At 38.5% G+C, this 19,435-nt stretch overlaps 3 protein-coding genes across 10 annotated transcripts; 2 read left to right on the forward strand and 1 right to left on the reverse strand.

Moving 5' to 3' along the window:
* The first annotated feature begins 450 nt into the window (after window positions 1-450).
* Window positions 451-7,273, forward strand: LOC103992029 (myb family transcription factor PHL7). 5 transcript variants are annotated; one of them, XM_009411588.3, is made up of 7 exons: window positions 451-533; window positions 3,844-4,070; window positions 4,566-4,642; window positions 4,721-4,763; window positions 4,917-4,974; window positions 6,277-6,346; window positions 6,641-7,273. In XM_009411588.3, the coding sequence occupies exons 2-7, from the start codon at window positions 3,944-3,946 to the stop codon at window positions 6,971-6,973; spliced, it is 708 nt and encodes a 235-aa protein (XP_009409863.2). In that variant the 5' UTR covers window positions 451-533; window positions 3,844-3,943; the 3' UTR covers window positions 6,974-7,273. The 5 variants fall into 5 exon arrangements, with proteins under 5 accessions (XP_009409863.2, XP_009409862.2, XP_009409861.2 ...); XM_009411587.3 differs by having other exon boundaries at window positions 467-953; XM_009411586.3 differs by having other exon boundaries at window positions 468-701.
* A 576-nt stretch (window positions 7,274-7,849) lies between these two features.
* On the reverse strand, window positions 7,850-13,404 carry LOC103992028 (probable calcium-binding protein CML21). Of its 4 annotated transcripts, XM_009411584.3 has the most exons (6): window positions 13,104-13,404; window positions 12,888-12,994; window positions 12,291-12,521; window positions 10,698-10,897; window positions 8,652-8,826; window positions 7,850-8,250 (listed from the first exon to the last, which is right to left on the reverse strand). In XM_009411584.3, exons 3-6 carry the CDS (start codon window positions 12,484-12,486, stop codon window positions 8,150-8,152), a joined length of 672 nt encoding a protein of 223 aa, XP_009409859.1. In that variant the 5' UTR covers window positions 12,487-12,521; window positions 12,888-12,994; window positions 13,104-13,404; the 3' UTR covers window positions 7,850-8,149. The 4 variants fall into 4 exon arrangements, with proteins under 4 accessions (XP_009409859.1, XP_009409860.1, XP_009409857.1 ...); XM_009411585.3 differs by lacking the exon at window positions 12,888-12,994 and having other exon boundaries at window positions 13,142-13,400; XM_009411582.3 differs by lacking the exon at window positions 12,888-12,994 and having other exon boundaries at window positions 13,104-13,400.
* Window positions 13,405-14,124: 720 nt separating this feature from the next.
* On the forward strand, window positions 14,125-19,141 carry LOC103992027 (uncharacterized). The gene is made up of 8 exons (XM_009411581.3): window positions 14,125-14,874; window positions 15,926-16,087; window positions 16,355-16,453; window positions 16,573-16,674; window positions 16,864-16,983; window positions 17,582-17,722; window positions 17,804-18,142; window positions 18,666-19,141. Exons 1-8 carry the CDS (start codon window positions 14,380-14,382, stop codon window positions 18,954-18,956), a joined length of 1,749 nt encoding a protein of 582 aa, XP_009409856.2. The 5' UTR covers window positions 14,125-14,379; the 3' UTR covers window positions 18,957-19,141.
* Window positions 19,142-19,435: the final 294 nt, after the last annotated feature.

The following is a 19,435-nucleotide window of genomic DNA, read 5'->3' on the forward strand; positions in this document are numbered from 1 at the left end:
GTTGTTTTCCTTATCTTCAATATATATATATATATATATATATATATATATATATATATATCGTCTATACGGTTTATTATACGTAGTTGTATAATTTGTTGGTAAAAAGCGGATTAAATTAACGACTGGGTCTCAGAATATTCCGGAGTAGATGCCGTGTGAACTCACATGCGTTGCTCACTCTTCCTCAGATACCCGTCTTTCGTGTCTACAATTGATTGAATGGAGGTGACAGTGGAGAACACGTGTAATCCACTTGGCATCGTATCCGATTGCTCTAAAGCAGGTAAGCGGGACGGGTATGAAAGACGTAAATGTATCTTTTCGTGTTTCCATATTCGCACGAATCGGGTCGAGCTAGGAAGAATGGAGAGGTGCCACGTACGCTATTGTAAGTCCCGCCTATACACCAAGGAATTATATGAGATCGTAATTGCCCCTTCCGTTGCACCTCTTTGGGTGGGCTGGGGGGAGAGGGGGGAGAGAAAGAGAGAGAGAATTGATTGGGTGAAGCCGGACGAATCTCTGGGCGGGTAGGGACTGCTTAAAAACCTCACGTTGCTCTCTCGGTTTCCCGCAAAAAGATTGGATTTTTGGTGTCATTGGTCGCTTGAGCTCGGTCTCATTCGCTAATTTTTGCTGTTCTTTCTTCTCTTCAATTCCTCCGGATCTTGCAACTCAAGCTGGACTTGGCTGTTCGGGTACTGCTTTTGCTTACTCCTTCATGCTTTTGGTTGGATTTGATGGGTTCCTTCGCTCATTTTGATGACTTGGTTGCTCCGCGAACGGTTATTACTCATGTACTTGGTTTCCATTTACAGTACGTAGTGCTAATTTACGGCATTTATTTGATCACTTTTGGATTTTTTTTTTTTCTTTTGGAACATGGATTCTTGATGTCACTGGGGCATATTGCTGGCTTGCAAGAGTTGTAGTAGCTTTTGGCGAGAACGGTAAGCATGGAGGGTTGTGCTGCTGCGCCTTTATCACATTTTCTTAAAGGAAATAGAAACCCTAGACCGTCTTTGAGTTAATGGCTTTTTCAGAACAAGGTTTTCAGGTTTATTTATCTATATATTTATTACATTGCTTACTACGGCCTTCAAGAAAACCTAAGATTTGAGCAAATTGGATGCGGCTACTGGAATGAAAGTTCTTTTTTCGTTGATTGTGCTTTGTTTTTCGATCTGACAATTAATGAAATTTGTAGGAGTTCCCCTCCCACCAGCTTATGCTTACCGAAGTTTTTGAATTTGGTTGGGCAAGCTTAAGTCTAATCATCATCACCTGCAGTTCTAATAGGCTGAGAAGGTTGAACATCCAATAACTAGGGTTTAAGCTGTTGCTTGGCTCAAGGGTTGTGTTCCACTGGAATTGTACAGAAAAAATGTATCTATCTAGGATAAAGTTGCAATTGTTTGACTTGTGATGGATGCACTATTTAGCATAGAGTCTCTCAGATGCACTGAATGAACTCGGGCATTTGGATCCCCAAATTTGTTGATGTCAGTGCATTAGCATTATTGATGCGTGCATTTGCAAATGCAGAGTAAATTGCATGGATTTTTGTCATAGAATGGGTGGAAAGGAAAAAAGATTGCTTTATAACTGTCTTCTGACAGTCTTTGTTAGTCTACTTCAGAAATTTGTATTTATAGTTTATTTGTCAATTTCTTGGATCAGAAACTATTACACCCAAAAAATTACTGCATATGGTATACATTGAAAAATCACACTATTGAGTTGGCTGATTATCACGGACTTACTTGGAATTATCTAAGTCGTGAGACACCCTTGCGGTAAAGTCACGAACTTAACTGAAGTTGCCTAAGTCGTGAAGCACCCTTGCGCCAACTCCTAGGACTTAGTTGGGATTGCCTAAGTCATGAGGCACCCTTGCGACATGCGTCCGCAAAGGTTCAGCCTAGTTGCAATCTTGTACAGGTCCCAAAGGACCTGTAAAACAGAAAGTTGATTAGATTGAAAACGAGCGACGAACAAGTCCCGACATCTCACGAAGAGGGAACCTTTACATGCAATTCAGAGAGCACCTTGAGTGCAAGGGAGAAAAGAGAGGAAGGAGAAAACAAGGATTTTAGAAGGTAGAACGAACAATTACAAGTCCACAAACAATTGCTCACCAAGTGCCGGGTGCGAAGGCAAGTTCCCGCCAAGTTAACATGTGAACTTGTGAAGATAGTTCAACGCCCGATAATATGCCGAAGCCCCATCCAGCCCTGTGCCACCAGGGGGGTTCCAAGGTGTTGAGATGGTTGACATTTCACGTATAGCTGCGGTGTACAGAAAACAAGCAATAGCACGCGAAAACAGAGTAATTTTGGGGCAGTTCGGCCCGGCGCAGCGAGCGATTGCACTGTAGCGCTGCGAACTATCGTTGTTTACATTTTTCAAACAATAAAAAACAAAACCAAAACAAAACATGCTGTCATGTCTCTGTACAAGCATGCAAAAGCGACGAACGGTTCGTTGAACGAAGTTGTTGCGGGTGCGTGTCGACCGTTTGTGACATGACGGTGAAATATGAAGTCCATACTAATATTCTATAGCAGCAAACATTTAGGATATTATACATTGAAAAATCACACTATAGAGGTGGCTGACGGTGAAATATGAAGTTCATACTGGTATTCTATAGCAGCAAACATTTGGGATATTAACTGAGGCTAATTCACATGGCAGTCACTCTGTTTTAATTCGAGGCTTCTTCAGAGAGGTTCCTGCATTTTTCTATGTGATGTGACAGCAGTGGAGAATAACATCAAAATCTTGTGATTGAGTTAGGAGGAAGGATTTTAAGTAGAATAAGTAGAAAGAACAAGGCCCTTGATAGGCATGAGTCATTGAGGCTGATTCCTACCATATTAAACTAGATAAGAGATATTTCACCATTGTTGCTAGATAAGAAGAGATATTTCTTAGATGTTTCCTCTCTTCATATTTTGTTCTCTACTCTTGAATCAAAATCCAGGATCTGGTCTCTTACTGGCTCCCTGAAGAAAACTTCACAGAGTTCCTGATAATTAGTGTTGTTATAAGTGATCAATTATAATTAGGTGTGAAAATGATCCTGATAATATTCTCCTGAACCTGGGTTGTGCCTGACTCAGATTTTTTTTCTGGATTCATATGGTATGGATGTATGTGTAAAGGAATTGGACATCCAAATGACATTCAGGTTTCAGACTTGGATTGGATTCGGACAGCCAACTAGGTACCCTTTGGTGTAATTCCATCTATTACTCAAGGTTGATACCTAGACTATTCAATTTGGTCATTATTTAAATTTTATTTGACATTTTCAAGTTAAACTCATCTATCACATTTTTCTTTTAAGATAAATGCTTGCTTGTCTTTAATCTATTTATATGCATGCATCTCACCAAAATATCTTAAATTATTATTCTAATATGCTAATTATATCTAATTCCTATCAGTAATCAGCTAATCTATAGTTATTTTAAAACTAATTCATATTAGCATCTACCTAAACTCTTGTTTTTATATGTATAGAGAATTTGATTGCTCAAGTATTGCAAGCAATTATGACACTTACAACTTTGCTTATATGGCAATAAATTAGGATAATTTTGTCAGATAACTTATTGTTTGTCCATTTTATCTCTGGATAGCTATTCTATTTTTAACTGCCTTTACTGCAATTTTATTTATATTAAAATTTGTGAACTTACTGAAGATGAATCTATTAAATTGATGTTTAGATAGAATAAATGATTTAATATGTTTCTTTAGGTTTCCTTAATCACATACTTTGTGATGCATAACTATTATCTTTATTTATATATTTTATTTTGTGTTTTGAAGCTCCGGTTAATTTTATCATCCAAAGCCGAATTTGGGTGTTGATCCAAATCAAAGCAATTCTTTAAGTAATGACCAGCTATTAGAATCAAGTATCAACCCAATGAATCTGAAGAATGGAGGGAACAACTCCACAAATCCTAATTTGCTCTCAAGGCAGCGTTTACGCTGGACAAATGAGCTCCATGAACGTTTTGTCGGTGCTGTGACACAGCTTGGTGGATCTGACAGTAAGTGCTTGCTGCTTTGATCTCTTCAACTCAATTTACTTGAACATATTTCACAGTGTTGCACAACTAAAATTTCCCCCAAGATGTTACGTGCAGTGTGTATGCTGATTCTTAGTTATCCATATTCAACTTTCATAAACTCTGATTGTTTAGTTCTGTGAGGACATGATACTGAGTTGGAGGATGTAGCAAATTCATTTATCAACAAAGTCTCACTACGAATTTTCCATCCATTCAGCGATTAGCTCTTTATGGTTAGTTCAACTGTTTTAGACTAAGCGATCTTGGTATGAATCTTATTTACGAATTTAATGCAATAAAAGCTGAAAATTATTTATCCTTAAAAGAACTTTGTATTTGATGATGTTCTTGAACATTCAAACAACAGTTGCTTTCACTTCAATACTTTCCGATGCTAAACTGAACTAAGTGACTATCTGTTAGTCTTATCTCCATTCCAAGATTCATATGGTCAGTATTTCTGCCCATTGACAGGAGCAACTCCAAAAGGAGTTCTTCGAATAATGGGTGTGCCTGGATTAACTATATATCATATTAAGAGTCATTTACAGGTACACCTGCTCTGTTTCCTGAAAATTTCCTTTTACTTTGTCTTTGCTTTCCCTAATTTTCTCTTTCCATGCACTCAGAAATATCGGCTTGCAAAGTATATACCTGACTCTTCAGCTGATGGCAAGTATCTTATGAAAGCTTTAAATAAAATTTGACTGAAATATTTAAACTTCTATTATCTTTTCACATTTTTTGCATGAATAATGAGTTAAAGTTCTACAAAATAAATCAGTTGCCATGGCGAGTCAAATCTGCTGGTTTTATTTCTTGCAGGCACAAAGCTAGAAATGAAAGATGTCGGGGACCTGATTTCAGGACTTGAAAGCACTTCGTGAGTATAAATATGACTTCTCCATTGCTAATTTTCCTACAAGAATGAACATAAGCCACCTGTTCGTTATTTTTTTTGATAAGATCACTAAGTCACAATTGGCCTTGTTATAGAACTAGTGGATTTCTTAGAGATTAACTATTGTTGTAATTCTTCACCCATTACCATACCTCCTTATGTCTGTTGTATGCACTAAATCTGAATTGCACAAGTGCTGTACCTCTGTATTGCGTGCTTTCTATTGACTATTGATAGAATCTTTTACATATAATTTCTATAAAAGAATCATGTGTATCGAATTTTGTCTTTGGGGTTATCCCTTTTAAATGCAAGCTAGCAATTGTCAGGTTTCAACAACTGTAAAGGAATGACATCGACAGCCCTTCTTGCCTAAAGAACTTTTGACTATTGCTATGGATTTATTTACATTGTTATAAAAAAACATGAATCATCTCATCCTGTTCTGTCTCAAATGCTGTGAATAGGTTTTGGATGGTCTCAACTATCAAATTTTGGAAATAGTGCACAATCGTAGTTAATTTGGTGTTTATGGGAATTTTTCTATAAATAAGATAACATATGTGATTATGCATGAAGGTAATTTCTTTATTATCTGGTAGTACTAAAAAAGATCAAGTGGGGTACTCAAACTGTGGTTGACAAGGGAAACTCTAAAAAGTGCATTTCCTAGGCTTTCAGGGTCAATTAATGGATGTGTGCACATTTTTCTTGCCTTTATGGTCAGATATCATGCAATTTGGTAAAAAAAACTATGAATAGCATCTAAAATATAATACATCATAGCATATTATGAATGTGAGTTGATGGTCAAAACGAACTAAAACAAACATGTATCAATTTATTGGGCTTATAATTCAGCGTACCAAAGGGAGTTTGGGTGTAGGAGCTTCTACTGGGAGCAGTGTGGCCTACCTAGAGATATTTGTAAGAATCACAGTGGAAAGTTGGTGCAACAGTAGATTGCCATTCTTTTAGTCTTTAATATAAAGTTATTTTTTGCTACTTGCCAGCCTTACCATGCAATTACAAACTTGCCTATATGTTGTCCAGATGAACATACTGAGGTATGCGGAAGATTGGTGCAAACCTATATGTGTTTTCTGTCCTGTTACTTTTGAATTTTTTAATGTGTTTTCTTCTTTTTTGATGTGGAAAATTGATTTCAGTAGTTTTTCGGACTTTTGGATGTTTTTCATTTTTGTTTGAATTAGTGTTCTTTCCAGCTATGTGTGCACAATGTCAGACTATTATTCAGCTAAAACTATATGTTTGTTGTGTTAGTGGGATTCAAATAACTGAAGCACTCAAATTGCAGATGGAGGTGAAAAAACGACTTCACGAACAACTAGAGGCAAGTTAAATATGTAAATTGCAGTATCTGATTTTTTTTGTTTCTCTTTTACTTGTTGTGGATTATGAGATTGCACATTAACACAATGATAGACTTAACAATTCAAACTCATAATATGCTTTGATACCATAATAAATATTTTGATTGAGCGACAACTAATGACCCAATCTATACTGAACTTATTATGCGCGAATAGTTGTTTTGATTTAAAGAATTGTGATGTGAATTTGCAACCATAGTGGCAAGGGGAAGCCAAGTCATAACATGGAGTTGACCTTCCATAAGTTGATGCAGATACAGCAGCAGCTACAAGTGAGAATCGAGGCCCAAGGCAGGTATCTCAAGAAGATGATCGAGGAGCAGCAGCTGCTCAGCGGCGTGCTGGCCGAAACATCTGGCTCTGGAGTTGCTGCTGCTACTGTCCCAAGTGACCTCTGCCCCGACCCCTCGACGCCTGTTCCGACCTCTGAGTCACCGGAAGAGGACTTGGCAGCTAGCAGTGGCACTGGCGGTGGGTCACTCAAAGGCCTTCTGCAAGATGGTTCTTTGTCTGCCACCCGTGAGCCACCGACACCTGACTCTGGTGGGTGGGGGAAGTCTGGTACCGGCTCAGACTTCCAGTTCTAGGTTGCTGAGGGGCATTTGCATTCATCGAGCAACTCCATTTGCAATGAGGATATGTGAATGGTTTCCAATGTGATGTTTCTTGGAGGCTGGATCGTTGTCCACCATGTGTTTTTCTGCATGTTGTAGAAGAGGTGAATCTATGGCTGTCCTGCTGTCATTGAAATCAGTCGCAGGGAGAGGTTTCATGGAGATGATGGTCGTGTTTCATTTGTGTTGGAATTGTAGTGACATGGTTCGGACACAGTCTGATCACTGTGTTTGACAAAGGAAAACATGAAAAATGATCTCATGATTGATTCATGGATTTGCTTGCAATGGAATTGCACTTTCTACAAACTTAAAACGTGTAAACAACTCTTTTCTTACATCAGAGTTCAATCTAATTTACGTTATAAAATCTACCTCTGTTTTCTTCCGCAAATATATGAGAAACTTTAAATTCCTCGAAAGACTTCAGTAAAAGAAAATGTCTTTAGTTACAGTCAGAATAGCCAAAGGCAACTGAACAAAATCATCTTCTTTGAAGGTTAAACTGCGACATATGTCCCGACCTGAAACACATATCGAGCTTCAGAAAAAAAAAGACAAAATTAATCATCTAAAATTAGTGGCCTGGAGATCAAAAAGTGCCTTCTTCCAGAGGAAATAAGTGGTAAAGAGTTTCGACAAGAACAATAAAATAAAGACATTGTATTGTACAAATTCATCGACGACAAAAAAAATTCATATAACTGATCACTTGTTATATTGCTGTAACATAATACTCTGGATAATTGCTTACAATGAACAATAATAGTATGCACATCATAGCCAATACACATATAATTAAGGATTTATGAACTTGCTTATACGTTTTAGAAAAGCTTAGAAGAATCATACCCAACAACGACAGGCAATGGAGCCCTGCTGAAAGAAATTACATAGAATTGGCCTTCAACAGTAATTTTGCTTGTCAAATACTAATCGTGCAGTTAAAATTTTGCAACTTTACTAGAATATACTTAGCAGATATCGGAGGGCTTTCAATCACTCACATGGTACGAAAGCAGTTGTCCTTATTGCAAAAGAAAAAGGGGAACACATATATGTATACACAGAGCCTCTTTGGAATTTGCTCTTCATTGCTGTACTGCAAGGCCTTCTTGTGGGCAACCGTTCAACATGGACATGCAACGATCACTCCTCATCTTCAACATCATCAATCCCCACCCAACGGGTAAAAGCAAAAAGGAACTCCTTAAATGTCACCATGCCATTTTTATCCCAGTCCATCTCCTCTGCAGCAAACCAGAAGAAATTGGTTATGTTTGAAACAATATTGATCTTGTGCTCTGTTGGATGGAAGTCAATACACTGTTAGGTGAATCCGCAGATTCAAAATACAAGTAAATGGAAACTAAATTCTAAATAGTAGCCACAATCAATGCATGATTTTCTTTTTCGAATTTTCCATTTACATGCTCAAATAGATACCAATTCATCAGGCAAATCAACAACTATTTCCAAGAAAACGAATAAAGCCTAATAGACAAATCAGGAAATAGTAAAACCTTTTAAACATTTATTTTCAAATTAAGCCGAAAAGGGCTATTAATATGGTAATTGATGCAAATAATTTGTTTTTCAAGTTTCGCATGGTAGTGCAAGCAAGAACTGCAAGTAAGAGGAAAGAACTGACCAAATCTTTTCATGGCTATGCGTCCAGAAGAGCGTTCACCTCCAGTTGTCTCGTTTATGGCATGTACCATCTCATTCTTGCTAACATATCCATCCTTGTTCTTGTCCAAAAACACAAAAGCATCAACCAGAGTCTCAAAAGTCGTCTCAAGGTCTGGCAACCCCATACGGGAATTCTAGCAATCAAGTCATGGGGAACAAAATTTTGATTTTCATGCTTGAGTTTAGTACCAGAGCATATTTCCAACAAGAGCAGACTACAGTTGGAAAACAAAAGTTCAAGAGATCCAGGAAAACACACATCAACTAAGAAACAGAAGCTGAGGCAATAACACTACACTTCACATATTAAAAAAGATAAAATGTTCCTAATATAAATTAATGTTCACGGTTGCCCTGTATAAAATATGTGAAGAAAAAAAAAAGAGTAAGTATTCATAGCTGACAAATTGACTAACATAGGAGATCCATAATATTAAGGAACCTGCTCCAAATATTTTGGACAATCCTGCTCTGTAAGATTTGAAACTACCACACCTGCTCTGGAGACCTGTGATGTACTGTTCTATGCAATTATGTCGAATGGTCCCCTTGCAAACAGATTCTTAACTCCATATACAACAATCCTCAATATAATGTTTTTCAAATACAGTAGAATCTCATGTGCATATATGTGTTGGTGTGTGGTCTGCATGCATATAAGGTCCATCATGAAGAAAAAAATGCCTCAAACTACATGCCACCTGATTTTATCCAGTTATTATTAGTTTTTATAGTTCCTTGAGAAGTTCTGTTACTCCCGAGGTCTCTGTGAAATGTTACCACTGAGCTGCTCTTATTCAATGCCAATGACATGATGACTAAAATCTTCTGTGCACGCTAACATAATTCTAACAGGAAATTTACAACTGAGCTGAAGACAAAAGTAATATTATCAGACATTAATGACATGATGTCCAAGTCCCTGTGCACACTGATGTATGTAGTTATAACAGCTGTTAGCCTTGGCATAAGTCCATTACTAGCATACCATTGTTTGCTGTTCGAAAAGATAACTCTCTTTACCAACTATAAAAACATAAAATTTTAATCACTTTTAAGTATAATAAATGGGGCTTTGAATCCCTTATGTTGACAAGACATAGAACAACCTCTCTTGGATAACATTCAGTCTTTTTCTAGTTGTTAGGTCTGTCATCCTTACAATTACTAGTAAAAGTTTTTATTCCTTTGACCACTAAGATTGACATAAACCAGTGATTTAAAAAGCGAAAGAACAATGATACCATAAACATATATCAACAACCTCTCTTGGATAACAACTGGCACCATGAAGAAATCATTTAGATAATAATTATTTTCATATGGGTTTGGCCTTATTCGTCCATTAATACAATTGCTGCAAGAAATGCCTTCAAACATGCCAATACATTGTACCAACAAATTGAGAACAAATCATACTAATGGAGCCTCATAGATATCATCAACCTGTGTGGAAAAACAGAAACTCTACTGTGTTAATAATTTAAGTGAAAGAACAATGTATAAGCAATTTATTATGTGGAAGAACCATGCCAGATAATGAAGATTAATTCAATGCTGTATATTGAAAGCAGAATTTCTATATTTTGTGAACCTTCTCTCCCTTGTTCGTTCAAACAAGCAATCTAACATTTCAATTGTTCCAAAAACAAATTTTCCTTTTGCTCTATTATTGTTAAACATATTGTGAAGATCAAAATTATCAGGTCCATGTGCTTGTAGGTGATGCAACTTCTTATACTTTACAGATAATAATCATCCAATTTCTTATTGTAAAGTTTATCCTATAGAAATTGAAAATGTTCAGGGAATTGATCTAAGCAACTTAATTTAAGTAATTTTCTGAAACAGTAAATCACATATAAGAAGTATAGGAAATAACACTAAAAAATGAATAAAACTTGTAACACAGAATTAGTTCACTTGTCATTCTCATATCAGGGAGACAGCCTCATAGTAATAAACTAAAAGAAGATAACTGATTTGTTAACTTTTATAAGGATACTGCTTGTACAGCTGCCGGTTCCTTGAGAAGATAAACAAGGCAGAGAAGAACAATAAACTCATTAAACTTCATACCCATGTTCTCATCAATGTCACATGCCAAAAAGAGATCACCGATCTCCTGCTCATTAAAGGAGATTTCTAGCTTCTGGAAACAATGCTTCAGTTCTTCTTGATCTATCGCACCATTTGAATCTTCATCTATCCATAAGAAAATTAAAAATATCAGGAATCTCCAACATTGTCTCTGAGTTACTTGGAGTTCAATTCTTTGTACTTACCTTGTTACACATAAACAATACTCCATATTAGAAAGGAGTCCTCATGAATATAATAGTCAGGTTCAACCAAACCCGACTCATCTAAGATGACCTGTCTTGATCCATGTAACATGTCTAGTTTAACAACTCCTGGATCATTTTTACATTGGTTTAGATCTAAGAAGTACGGACACAGGACACGAACACGACACGAAATGAACACCACGACATGTTATTTTTAAAATAATTAGGATACGGATATGGCAAGGACACATGTATTTTTTAATATATGTATATATAATATTCAATTAACATGAGTTTTATAGTATTTATACTTAAATTTTTTAAACTCGACAATGTGAACAAATGAATATCATCATATAGGTTGAAAAAATTAAAATCATCAAATAATATTTAACAAGATCTAGATATATTGATATATGTTTCCTTGAGACGATTTCCAGATTTCTTTTCTCGCACAGAATTTGGCTCTCACGTGATGGCCACACAAGCGCAGCACCACACATGAGTATCTGCCACGTGTGTCCATGTGTCTGACACATGTTGGACATGGACACGTCCACCAAAAGCATGTTTCTGTGCTTCTTAGGTTTAGATTTGGGTAAACATTGTGTTTCCTTGATAGTGAAGTTCAACGCACGCTAAAAATATAAGACAAGTCACGTCCCATCCTGATGAGTCAACCTGACCCTTTTCGACCCAACTTGATCTTGTCCATATAAAGAAAGCTTGACTAACCTGCTGGCAGGCCATGTCCAGTTGGTGTCAGACCTATAAAACTGCACTATCCTATCCTAACATGATAACATACTAATACATGATGGCATTAATATAAATGCGGAGACAAAAGATTCAAAAAAATCAATTAAGCATGAATATGTGAGTCAAATACGTATGACTATCCATGAAAATCAATAATATTGACTGTACATGGACATTCATCTCCAATGGACCTTTTGAAACATTTTACTTTTTGATGTTGTGTATTATACCTGCAGTCATTCTTTAATAAAATTTCTTTCTTTCTTCTGTAAAGAAGTCATGTCAGTCGATTCCAAGTTCCACTAAATTCTCCAAAATTCTAAGAAACACTATATACAATATGGGCAGCCATAAGTTATCTGCTGATTATAATTATTATGTCAAAAATTGAACTGTTTCCTTTTTAATGCTTCTAGTGTCAATTACTAGCATCTAAACTTTTATTAATCACGGTTTTAAAGATAGATCAATACCAAGAACTCAAAAGGTTCAAGGTTATCTATGATAAACACTATGTTTGCTTGTTTGATTGTGGTGAACATATAACTCACCAAACTGCTCAAAAATGGACTTGCACTTTCGTAAGCTCTCATCAATTTTTGGAAATTTCATAATAATGCTGTTGAATGACTTCACAGAAGTTCCTTCAGATGCCCTTCGCTGCATAGCCTCAACCATCTTTGCCTCAAGTTTTGATTCTGGAGAACTTCGCCTTATCGAGTTGCTCCTCCCAACTACACCACCCATTTTAGAGCAATACGGGATGAGAGCCAACTATTTACCTGGAAAATGTGAAGAAAGAAATAACCATGAGATATGAATCGTTGGAGTTTCACCAGTCTATCATAATGCAGAATAATATCTCACATGGAGCAGATCATGAACCATGAAATTCTAAAACTTTGGCTCAAAAACACAAGAATCAGAGATCCAAGATAACGAACAGAAAGAACATGTTTGCTAACAGCTGAGGCAGATATGTTTTAAGATACAATACATCAAAATATGAAAAAAGGAATATGATGTTGAGCAAAAAAAATTCATTTATTTCCTCGATAATTCATGGTAAATCGCTTTCGGAAGGCAAGTCTGGACAAAACGACACACCACTGGCATCAAAAAGAGTAAAAAGATCACAGCTTTCATACCAAAGCTTCAAGTCCACGAAGACCGATAAGCGTAGAATTCAGAAAACGTTAGCTAATTGAAATCCGGTGAAGGCTTAGCTGACCCATCCCAATCTCCACTAATAAATCTACACAAAACCAAAGCGAATCGGGGAAAGACACCATGAGAGGCATCAAGAACATGCAAAAATCGACGGAAATAGCAAAAAAACAGCGAAGGATTAGACGAATCGAAACCTATAAGAAGCAAAGGCAGACAAAAGGCGGGGACTTGCTAGTTCCTTCCCGGATCCCTCAGCGCTTCTTCAAAGAATGCAAACGAATGAAGCCGATAGGAGGACGCAACGCGAGGTTATTGGATCGGAGCAGAGGGTTTCGTTTGGGCTCTCCGATTCGACCGAGGAGGAGGAGCTTTGACGATTGATTCGCGGAGGATAGGATGGGAGAAGTGGACGGAATCGTCTGGTTGGGTGGCACAAGGGGCTAAAAGTTGGGGAAGGAGATTGGGAGGACGGGGGTTGGGTTAAACCAAGACATCTGAGCGTGCTAGCTTATATTGGATTTTTCCTGTCATTCACCTGTCCTGTTATTAAACACGGCGAGTGGCCCCCTGCGGCGCCCACATTGGTCCCTCCGATATAGCCGACAGGTATCCAAGACGGGGGTGTTCTTATCGGCAGGAAATGTATTAAGTCGGGAAGATGAGTACACCTACTTGTTCATAACGTACCTCCATTCCCGACTGTCTTATTATTGGACAAAGGGAGGGAGCCACTCGTCGCTCTGGAGTGGTCCTCACCGATACGAGCGATACGCTAGGTAGACAAGGGCCGTCGTGGAAGGGGCGTTAGTTAAGCTAGAAAAATCCCATATGATTCACGCATACCTATTGACCGCTAACCTCGCTCACCAACTTGTCCTGTTATTTAACACTGCGGGGGACCCTTTCGTGGCCCCCACATAGTATTCTCCATCTAACCTAACCTAACCTAACCTAACCTAACCCAACCCGTATCTTTTTTAAAATTGGCGCCATTTCTAACCTCGTTTTCTTACGACTCTCTATTCCGATCTGGATGTACAACAAAATCTCACACACTCTCCTGTGATCATTCAACACAGCATCAAGTAACGTTGCCAATTCTTACGACCCAGCAGCACTGGAAACAGTTTATGACACACGGCTCGCTAACGAAGCCCTCCCTACCAATTAAAAGCCCTACTTCCCAACCCCTGCTCTCGTACATCCCTCCGCCCGATTCGGTTCGATTCCAACGCCGTCCCAGCACCAACCCGAGCACCTTATTACATGATTCGGTGGGAATCTCGTGATTCTGACCGACGCACGTCACCGCGACCAAGACAAAGTAAAAGGGTAGAAAACGAACGAATCGTCCCCAAACCTCATCCCCCCAACTCGTTTCCCCCCTCCGCCCCGCGTGCCGGCCGTTTCCAGATCCCGTAGTTTCTAATCTTCCTCCCAACCCTAATCCTTGTCCGCTCCACGGCCGAGATGGCGACGGCGGCCTTCCGGTCCACCTCTGGGCGCTCCTCCATCGGCAGTCGGGGTGGAGTCGGCGCTGCAAGGGACGCCGGCTCCTCCACCCGCGGCGGCCAACCCCACCGCCGATCGAGGAGCCTCAGCCGCCATTCCAGCCGGTTTCCCCCACCTCCGCCGGAGCCTGACGACTTCCCGACGCCCCGTGGCAGGTTCGTCAACAAGTTGCGCGGGGCCGGGTTCCCGGAGATCAGCCTCGATGACATCGCCGATGAGTTCTTCCGGGCGAGGGCCGAGTCGGATGAGGACAGCGAGCCGTCTGCCGCCAGGTCCAGGCCCTTGAGTTCCGTCTCGAGCTATCGGATGGAGACGGAGTCGTCTCGCCGCCGCGGGAGGTCCGTGTCGAGGCCCCCCGATCGCCACGCTGCACCGACCAAGGGCGTCTCGGATAACGTATTAAGGCGGCGGCGATCTGTCTCCGTTGATCGGCATCGGTGTAGCAACTCGGAGGTACCCGATCTCCCTGTGTTTTAGTCTAGGTTGACTAAAAGTTGCTATTTTTAGCGTCCAATGGCCGATGTGGCATGAACGATCTTTCGTTCGATTTTTGATGCTCTTCCGATCGGACTACTCCAAAACTGAAAAGAAACTGCATTTACACCAAAAATCTGAGTAGTTAGAGAAGTGTCATGTATAGAATGATCATGAAAGGAGGAAATGCTAAAGGCCCGCTTTACTGCATTCAGCAACTGATGCAGTAAACACAGTCAAATATACACTATGATGATTTTGCCGTCATGTTATGTACATAATAGTTGAGTACCTAACATGCCAGCGAAGGCAGATAGAGCGAGTCATAAAGATTTGGATGCAGTTACTCTGGAATGTGTCCTGGCACACCTGCTTGTGTTTAATAGATAATGGTCCTCTAACATGCTGGATCAGGGTCCCGACATGCTGGATTTGTACATGTGAAGCTTGCAAAAGTACACAACCTTGTTAAAAATAATTTAATGTATCTCACATAACTGATTGAAGTCAAAGACATTCTGGTTGTTACATCATTTAATGTTTTTTCTCTTTTTGCTACTTTCATGATGCTTTATTAACATCAATAATACTAAGCTTTCTTTAACATGGCTTTCTTTGGTAAGCATTGATCTTGTTGCTAAGCTAGTTTTGCTACTCTTGTGATGACTTACATAACATCAACATGGTGAAGTTTTCCATATCATGGTTTTTTGGGTAAGCATTTGTCAGAACCAACCAGCATGGGATTAATTTCTGTAGCAAGTTTTCAATCTGGGAAAAGAAAAGATATGGTTGGGACATCTATCCTATTAGTGCGCGTGCTCTGACTCGTTCTATATTTGAACCAAGCGATTTAGTGTCAAAGATTCAACATGCACCCTTGAAGGTATTTTTCCATCTGAATAAAAGAAGAATGGTAGTCTTTAGCTTGTACCATAACATGGAACTTTAGAAGCTGGCAGGTTACCTTATCTGGTAGGTTGTTATGCCAAAAAGAACCTGATATTAGTTTTTTTATAATCGACTACAGAATGATGTGGATTCTCACAGTGCCAGCACGCAAGTTAAATCAAGGATCTATGGCAATGGTAAACTGCAGGAGCCTTCATCACATAGGTCAGTGAAGAATGGTGACTGTTTGAAAAGGTCTGGGAGCCAAAAGGATTTCTTCTACTCTCATGATAGCTATTCGGTAATTTGTCTCATATTTTTAATGACCATGAATTGATATTTCTTTCTTTCGGTGGAGACAGTATGATGCTAGATATAAGTAATATCAGAAAAGAGGTGATACGAGAAGATGAAAGAGATACTTAACTTGAGAATTCTTGTATTCATGTCATCTGTGCTCTTTGCTGATCATCAGACCATAGGGTTTAGGCTTGTCTTAGTGAATCTACTTTCAACAACTAATCAATCTTCAAAATGTTTTTATTTTATTGTTTGGTTTTTTCTATAGAGCCATTCTTCTTCATTAACCGATGATGAAGCTCGGGATTTTTGTTCAAGGAGGTGTGGGGTTGAGAAGACAAATCAGGCAGTTTATGCCCCAGAAAAGGTTGACCTTATGGACCATGGCTATTATCTGAAACAATATGAATGCTAATATCTTATCATACTTATTGTTATGCGACTCAAATAAACTGTAACCTTTGTGGTTTCATTTGCAATTCACAGGGAGAAAATCCCATAGGCGATGAGGAGGATTTTGGATTATATGAAGTCATGCGCAAAGAAGTAAGACACGCAGTCAAAGAAATCAGGACAGAACTCGAAAAGGTGTGTGCCTTTATTCAGCTCATTTGTCAATTTTGAACTCATGATTTATATTTGATTATTCAAATTTATTTTTCTCTTTTTTTCTTTTGATCATATTTATCTTGTCCTTATCATCTTCCTTGCATCATCATGGAACCGAGCAATTTCAGACAACTTGCCAACAATATTGTTATCTCATACTTGATACAGGTCATGGTGAAAAATGAACCCTCAACCATTGTCAGTGGTGATGGCGTTCAACCAAAGAGTTCAGAAGTTCTGCAAGCTATTGCTGAGATCAGAAGAAACTACACAACCGAACTGGAACAGGCATGTTATGACTATATTTTTAAAATATTGTGATTGTACAGCTTTTTTCAATGGTCTATCTAAACTGTCATGGTGGTATGTTTTCCAATTTTCTCTGTCGTGCTATGAACTATGCAGTGGTTATGAAAGGTTCATTGAGACTCATTCTCTAAATTGTTAGACGAATAGGATTGCTTTATGTCTCTAAGAGCTTTTGAGACAAATAATATCAACAAATCAGGATATAAGCTGCTGTGCTGATTCCCCCTAGGGTTTCATGGTCTTGCCTCGGTTTAGTTTTAATAAATTTGGTTCAATGATTAAGATAAATGTATACTCATCTTCTGTGTTCTCTCTCTCGTGTATACTTTAAGATATTTGGAACTTGTAACACACCACAAATCTCTTGATCCCATGGGTTGAAACTTGTGTTCCTGCACCAAAGAGTCTATGGCTTGGTGGGGTCCTTTTTTTTCTGTTAATTTGAGATGCCTATTTTATTAATTGCAGTTATGGTTTTGGTAATGAAATGTGGAAGGATCCTCATCAAGTTTGTTTTAAATGTGTGATTCCTGATTTCTATTAGTTCTACCTTCATTGACACTAGTATGCACTTCAGTCAGAGAAGCGCAAGCAGGACTTGTTGGCTGAGTTAGCATTAGAGGAGGAACGCGGCCAGGAACTTAGCAAAATTGTCAAAGAGTTGCTGCCTTCTCCAAAAAATTCTGCTGTTCCAGAAAGGCAATCACGGTCTAGAAGAGTAAGAATCCTGGTCTATAGAATGTCTGAGTACATGATAATTTCTATGGCATTACAACTAATGGATATGTGTGTTCCGCAGAGGAACCATGATAGAACAAGAATGTCTAAACATTTGACAGAAGAGGCAGAGAAGTACTTTGAAGATTTCCTTTTCAATGTTGAAGATACAGATATATCTTCTTTTGATGGAGAAAGAAGTGATACTAGCTCAAATATAAGAGATCCCGGATTACATAATTCTGCAGCAGAAACTCATGAAAGTGTGCCCGGAGCTGCTGCTGGACCTGTTGATAAAGATGGTGTTCTGCTTCCTTGGTTGAAATGGGAAACTAGTTCTGGTCCTTCACCATGCAAGAGTAAGGCAGGATTCCCTGTGTCCTCAGGAAATAACTTATCAGCTGCAGCGCTGCCAAAACAGGTTGCCATTTGTGGTCATGGTTTTTCTCTCTTTTCATATAGGAGCTACTTAAAAATGATACAGCCTGTAGCATTGTTTGGTCAATCATTCATTCATTCATTTTGGATCTGAACTGGACTCTGAATGTCGCGGATATGTTTCTTTACTTACATGAGCCACGAACAACATGATGATCTGAATTTGAGATTAATGGTATTTTTCATCAATAAGTGTACACCGGTCTGCTTGGTTTATTGATTTTTACTTTGTAAATAATTACTGATGAAACTGAAAAAAACATCTTCAGATAAAAACTTCTTATTCTCTTTTAGTTCATCCAATCATTTTTAGATTCATCAAACCAATTATATCATGTTTTCTTTTACTATTGTCAGTCTTTACTTTGGTTTTCTGTTCCATATATGCCCCTTGATCAACATTCTTGGGTAGCATATTTGACTAATAAGTCAACATAAAACTAAATCTGTTGGCTATTAGTAATTTGAGCTGTCAGTTAACAAATATTTGATTTGATCTTTTTCAGGAAGCAAGTACCGATTTCAATAGCTGTAATCAAATTGCAAGCAGTTATGGGAGTTGGAGCCCTGAAGGCACTGAAAGCTCATCCATAGTTTCTAGGGACAGAAGTATAAGCAAGTTTGGAGTAGGAAACCACGTAAGCATGTCTTCTGATGGCAGAACTACTCGGTCTTCGTTTTATATGGATGAGTACGTGAACTTAAAGCAATACGAAGATCTTCTTTTTGAAAGGCTGGAACAGAGGCAAAGAATAGAGTCAGGTAGCATGATCCTGTGTGGGAGATTGTTGACGTAGACTTTGCTATCCTACTCTTAAAGAGAGGGAGGGTGGTCCTATTCCTCTACCAGATTGAGTTGTGCGTGTGACATTTGAATTATAGCTAAGCTTCTCTTAGCTGTGGAGTATAGGTTGTTACCGTATCTCTTGCACTTTCTTTTGCTGAACGTGATACAAATAATCAAGGCTTTTTACCACGCTGATCTGCTGGTGTAAACATGATTCGTGCATGGCATGATGGCTTACTGCAGAGACTCGTTACTGCAGTGCACTTGTGATGCTTGATGTATTGCTTGAACGATTAATGTAGCTTCATACATTATCCATTTCCGGCTTTTGGAATTGTTGGTCACTCAATTCAGAACATTTATCAGCCCCTTCTCTATTTAAAAACACTATGATTAATTGATTTTTATTAGGGGTGTTCGGTTAAAGGTATTCTGAATTGAAATCATTTTGGACTTATATTTAATCGGATCGATTTAAAATCGATTAAT

Source organism: Musa acuminata, chromosome BXJ2-7 (genome assembly GCF_036884655.1).
Source record: "Musa acuminata AAA Group cultivar baxijiao chromosome BXJ2-7, Cavendish_Baxijiao_AAA, whole genome shotgun sequence".
Lineage (NCBI taxonomy): Eukaryota > Viridiplantae > Streptophyta > Magnoliopsida > Zingiberales > Musaceae > Musa > Musa acuminata.

Coding starts and splice junctions, on each gene's coding strand:
- LOC103992029 (XM_009411588.3), top strand. CDS start 3,944: ATGAATCTGAAGAATGGAGGGAACAACTCCACAAATCCTAATTTGCTC. Junction 4,071..4,565: donor ACAGCTTGGTGGATCTGACA/GTAAGTGCTTGC, acceptor GCCCATTGACAG/GAGCAACTCCAAAAGGAGTT. Junction 4,643..4,720: donor ATATTAAGAGTCATTTACAG/GTACACCTGCTC, acceptor CCATGCACTCAG/AAATATCGGCTTGCAAAGTA.
- LOC103992028 (XM_009411584.3), bottom strand. CDS start 12,486: ATGGGTGGTGTAGTTGGGAGGAGCAACTCGATAAGGCGAAGTTCTCCA. Junction 10,898..12,290: donor GTCCATTTTTGAGCAGTTTG/GTGAGTTATATG, acceptor TCTTATGGATAG/ATGAAGATTCAAATGGTGCG. Junction 8,827..10,697: donor AACCGGCAGCTGTACAAGCA/GTATCCTTATAA, acceptor CTTGATTGCTAG/AATTCCCGTATGGGGTTGCC.
- LOC103992027 (XM_009411581.3), top strand. CDS start 14,380: ATGGCGACGGCGGCCTTCCGGTCCACCTCTGGGCGCTCCTCCATCGGC. Junction 16,675..16,863: donor TCAGGACAGAACTCGAAAAG/GTGTGTGCCTTT, acceptor TACTTGATACAG/GTCATGGTGAAAAATGAACC. Junction 17,723..17,803: donor GGCAATCACGGTCTAGAAGA/GTAAGAATCCTG, acceptor TGTGTTCCGCAG/AGGAACCATGATAGAACAAG.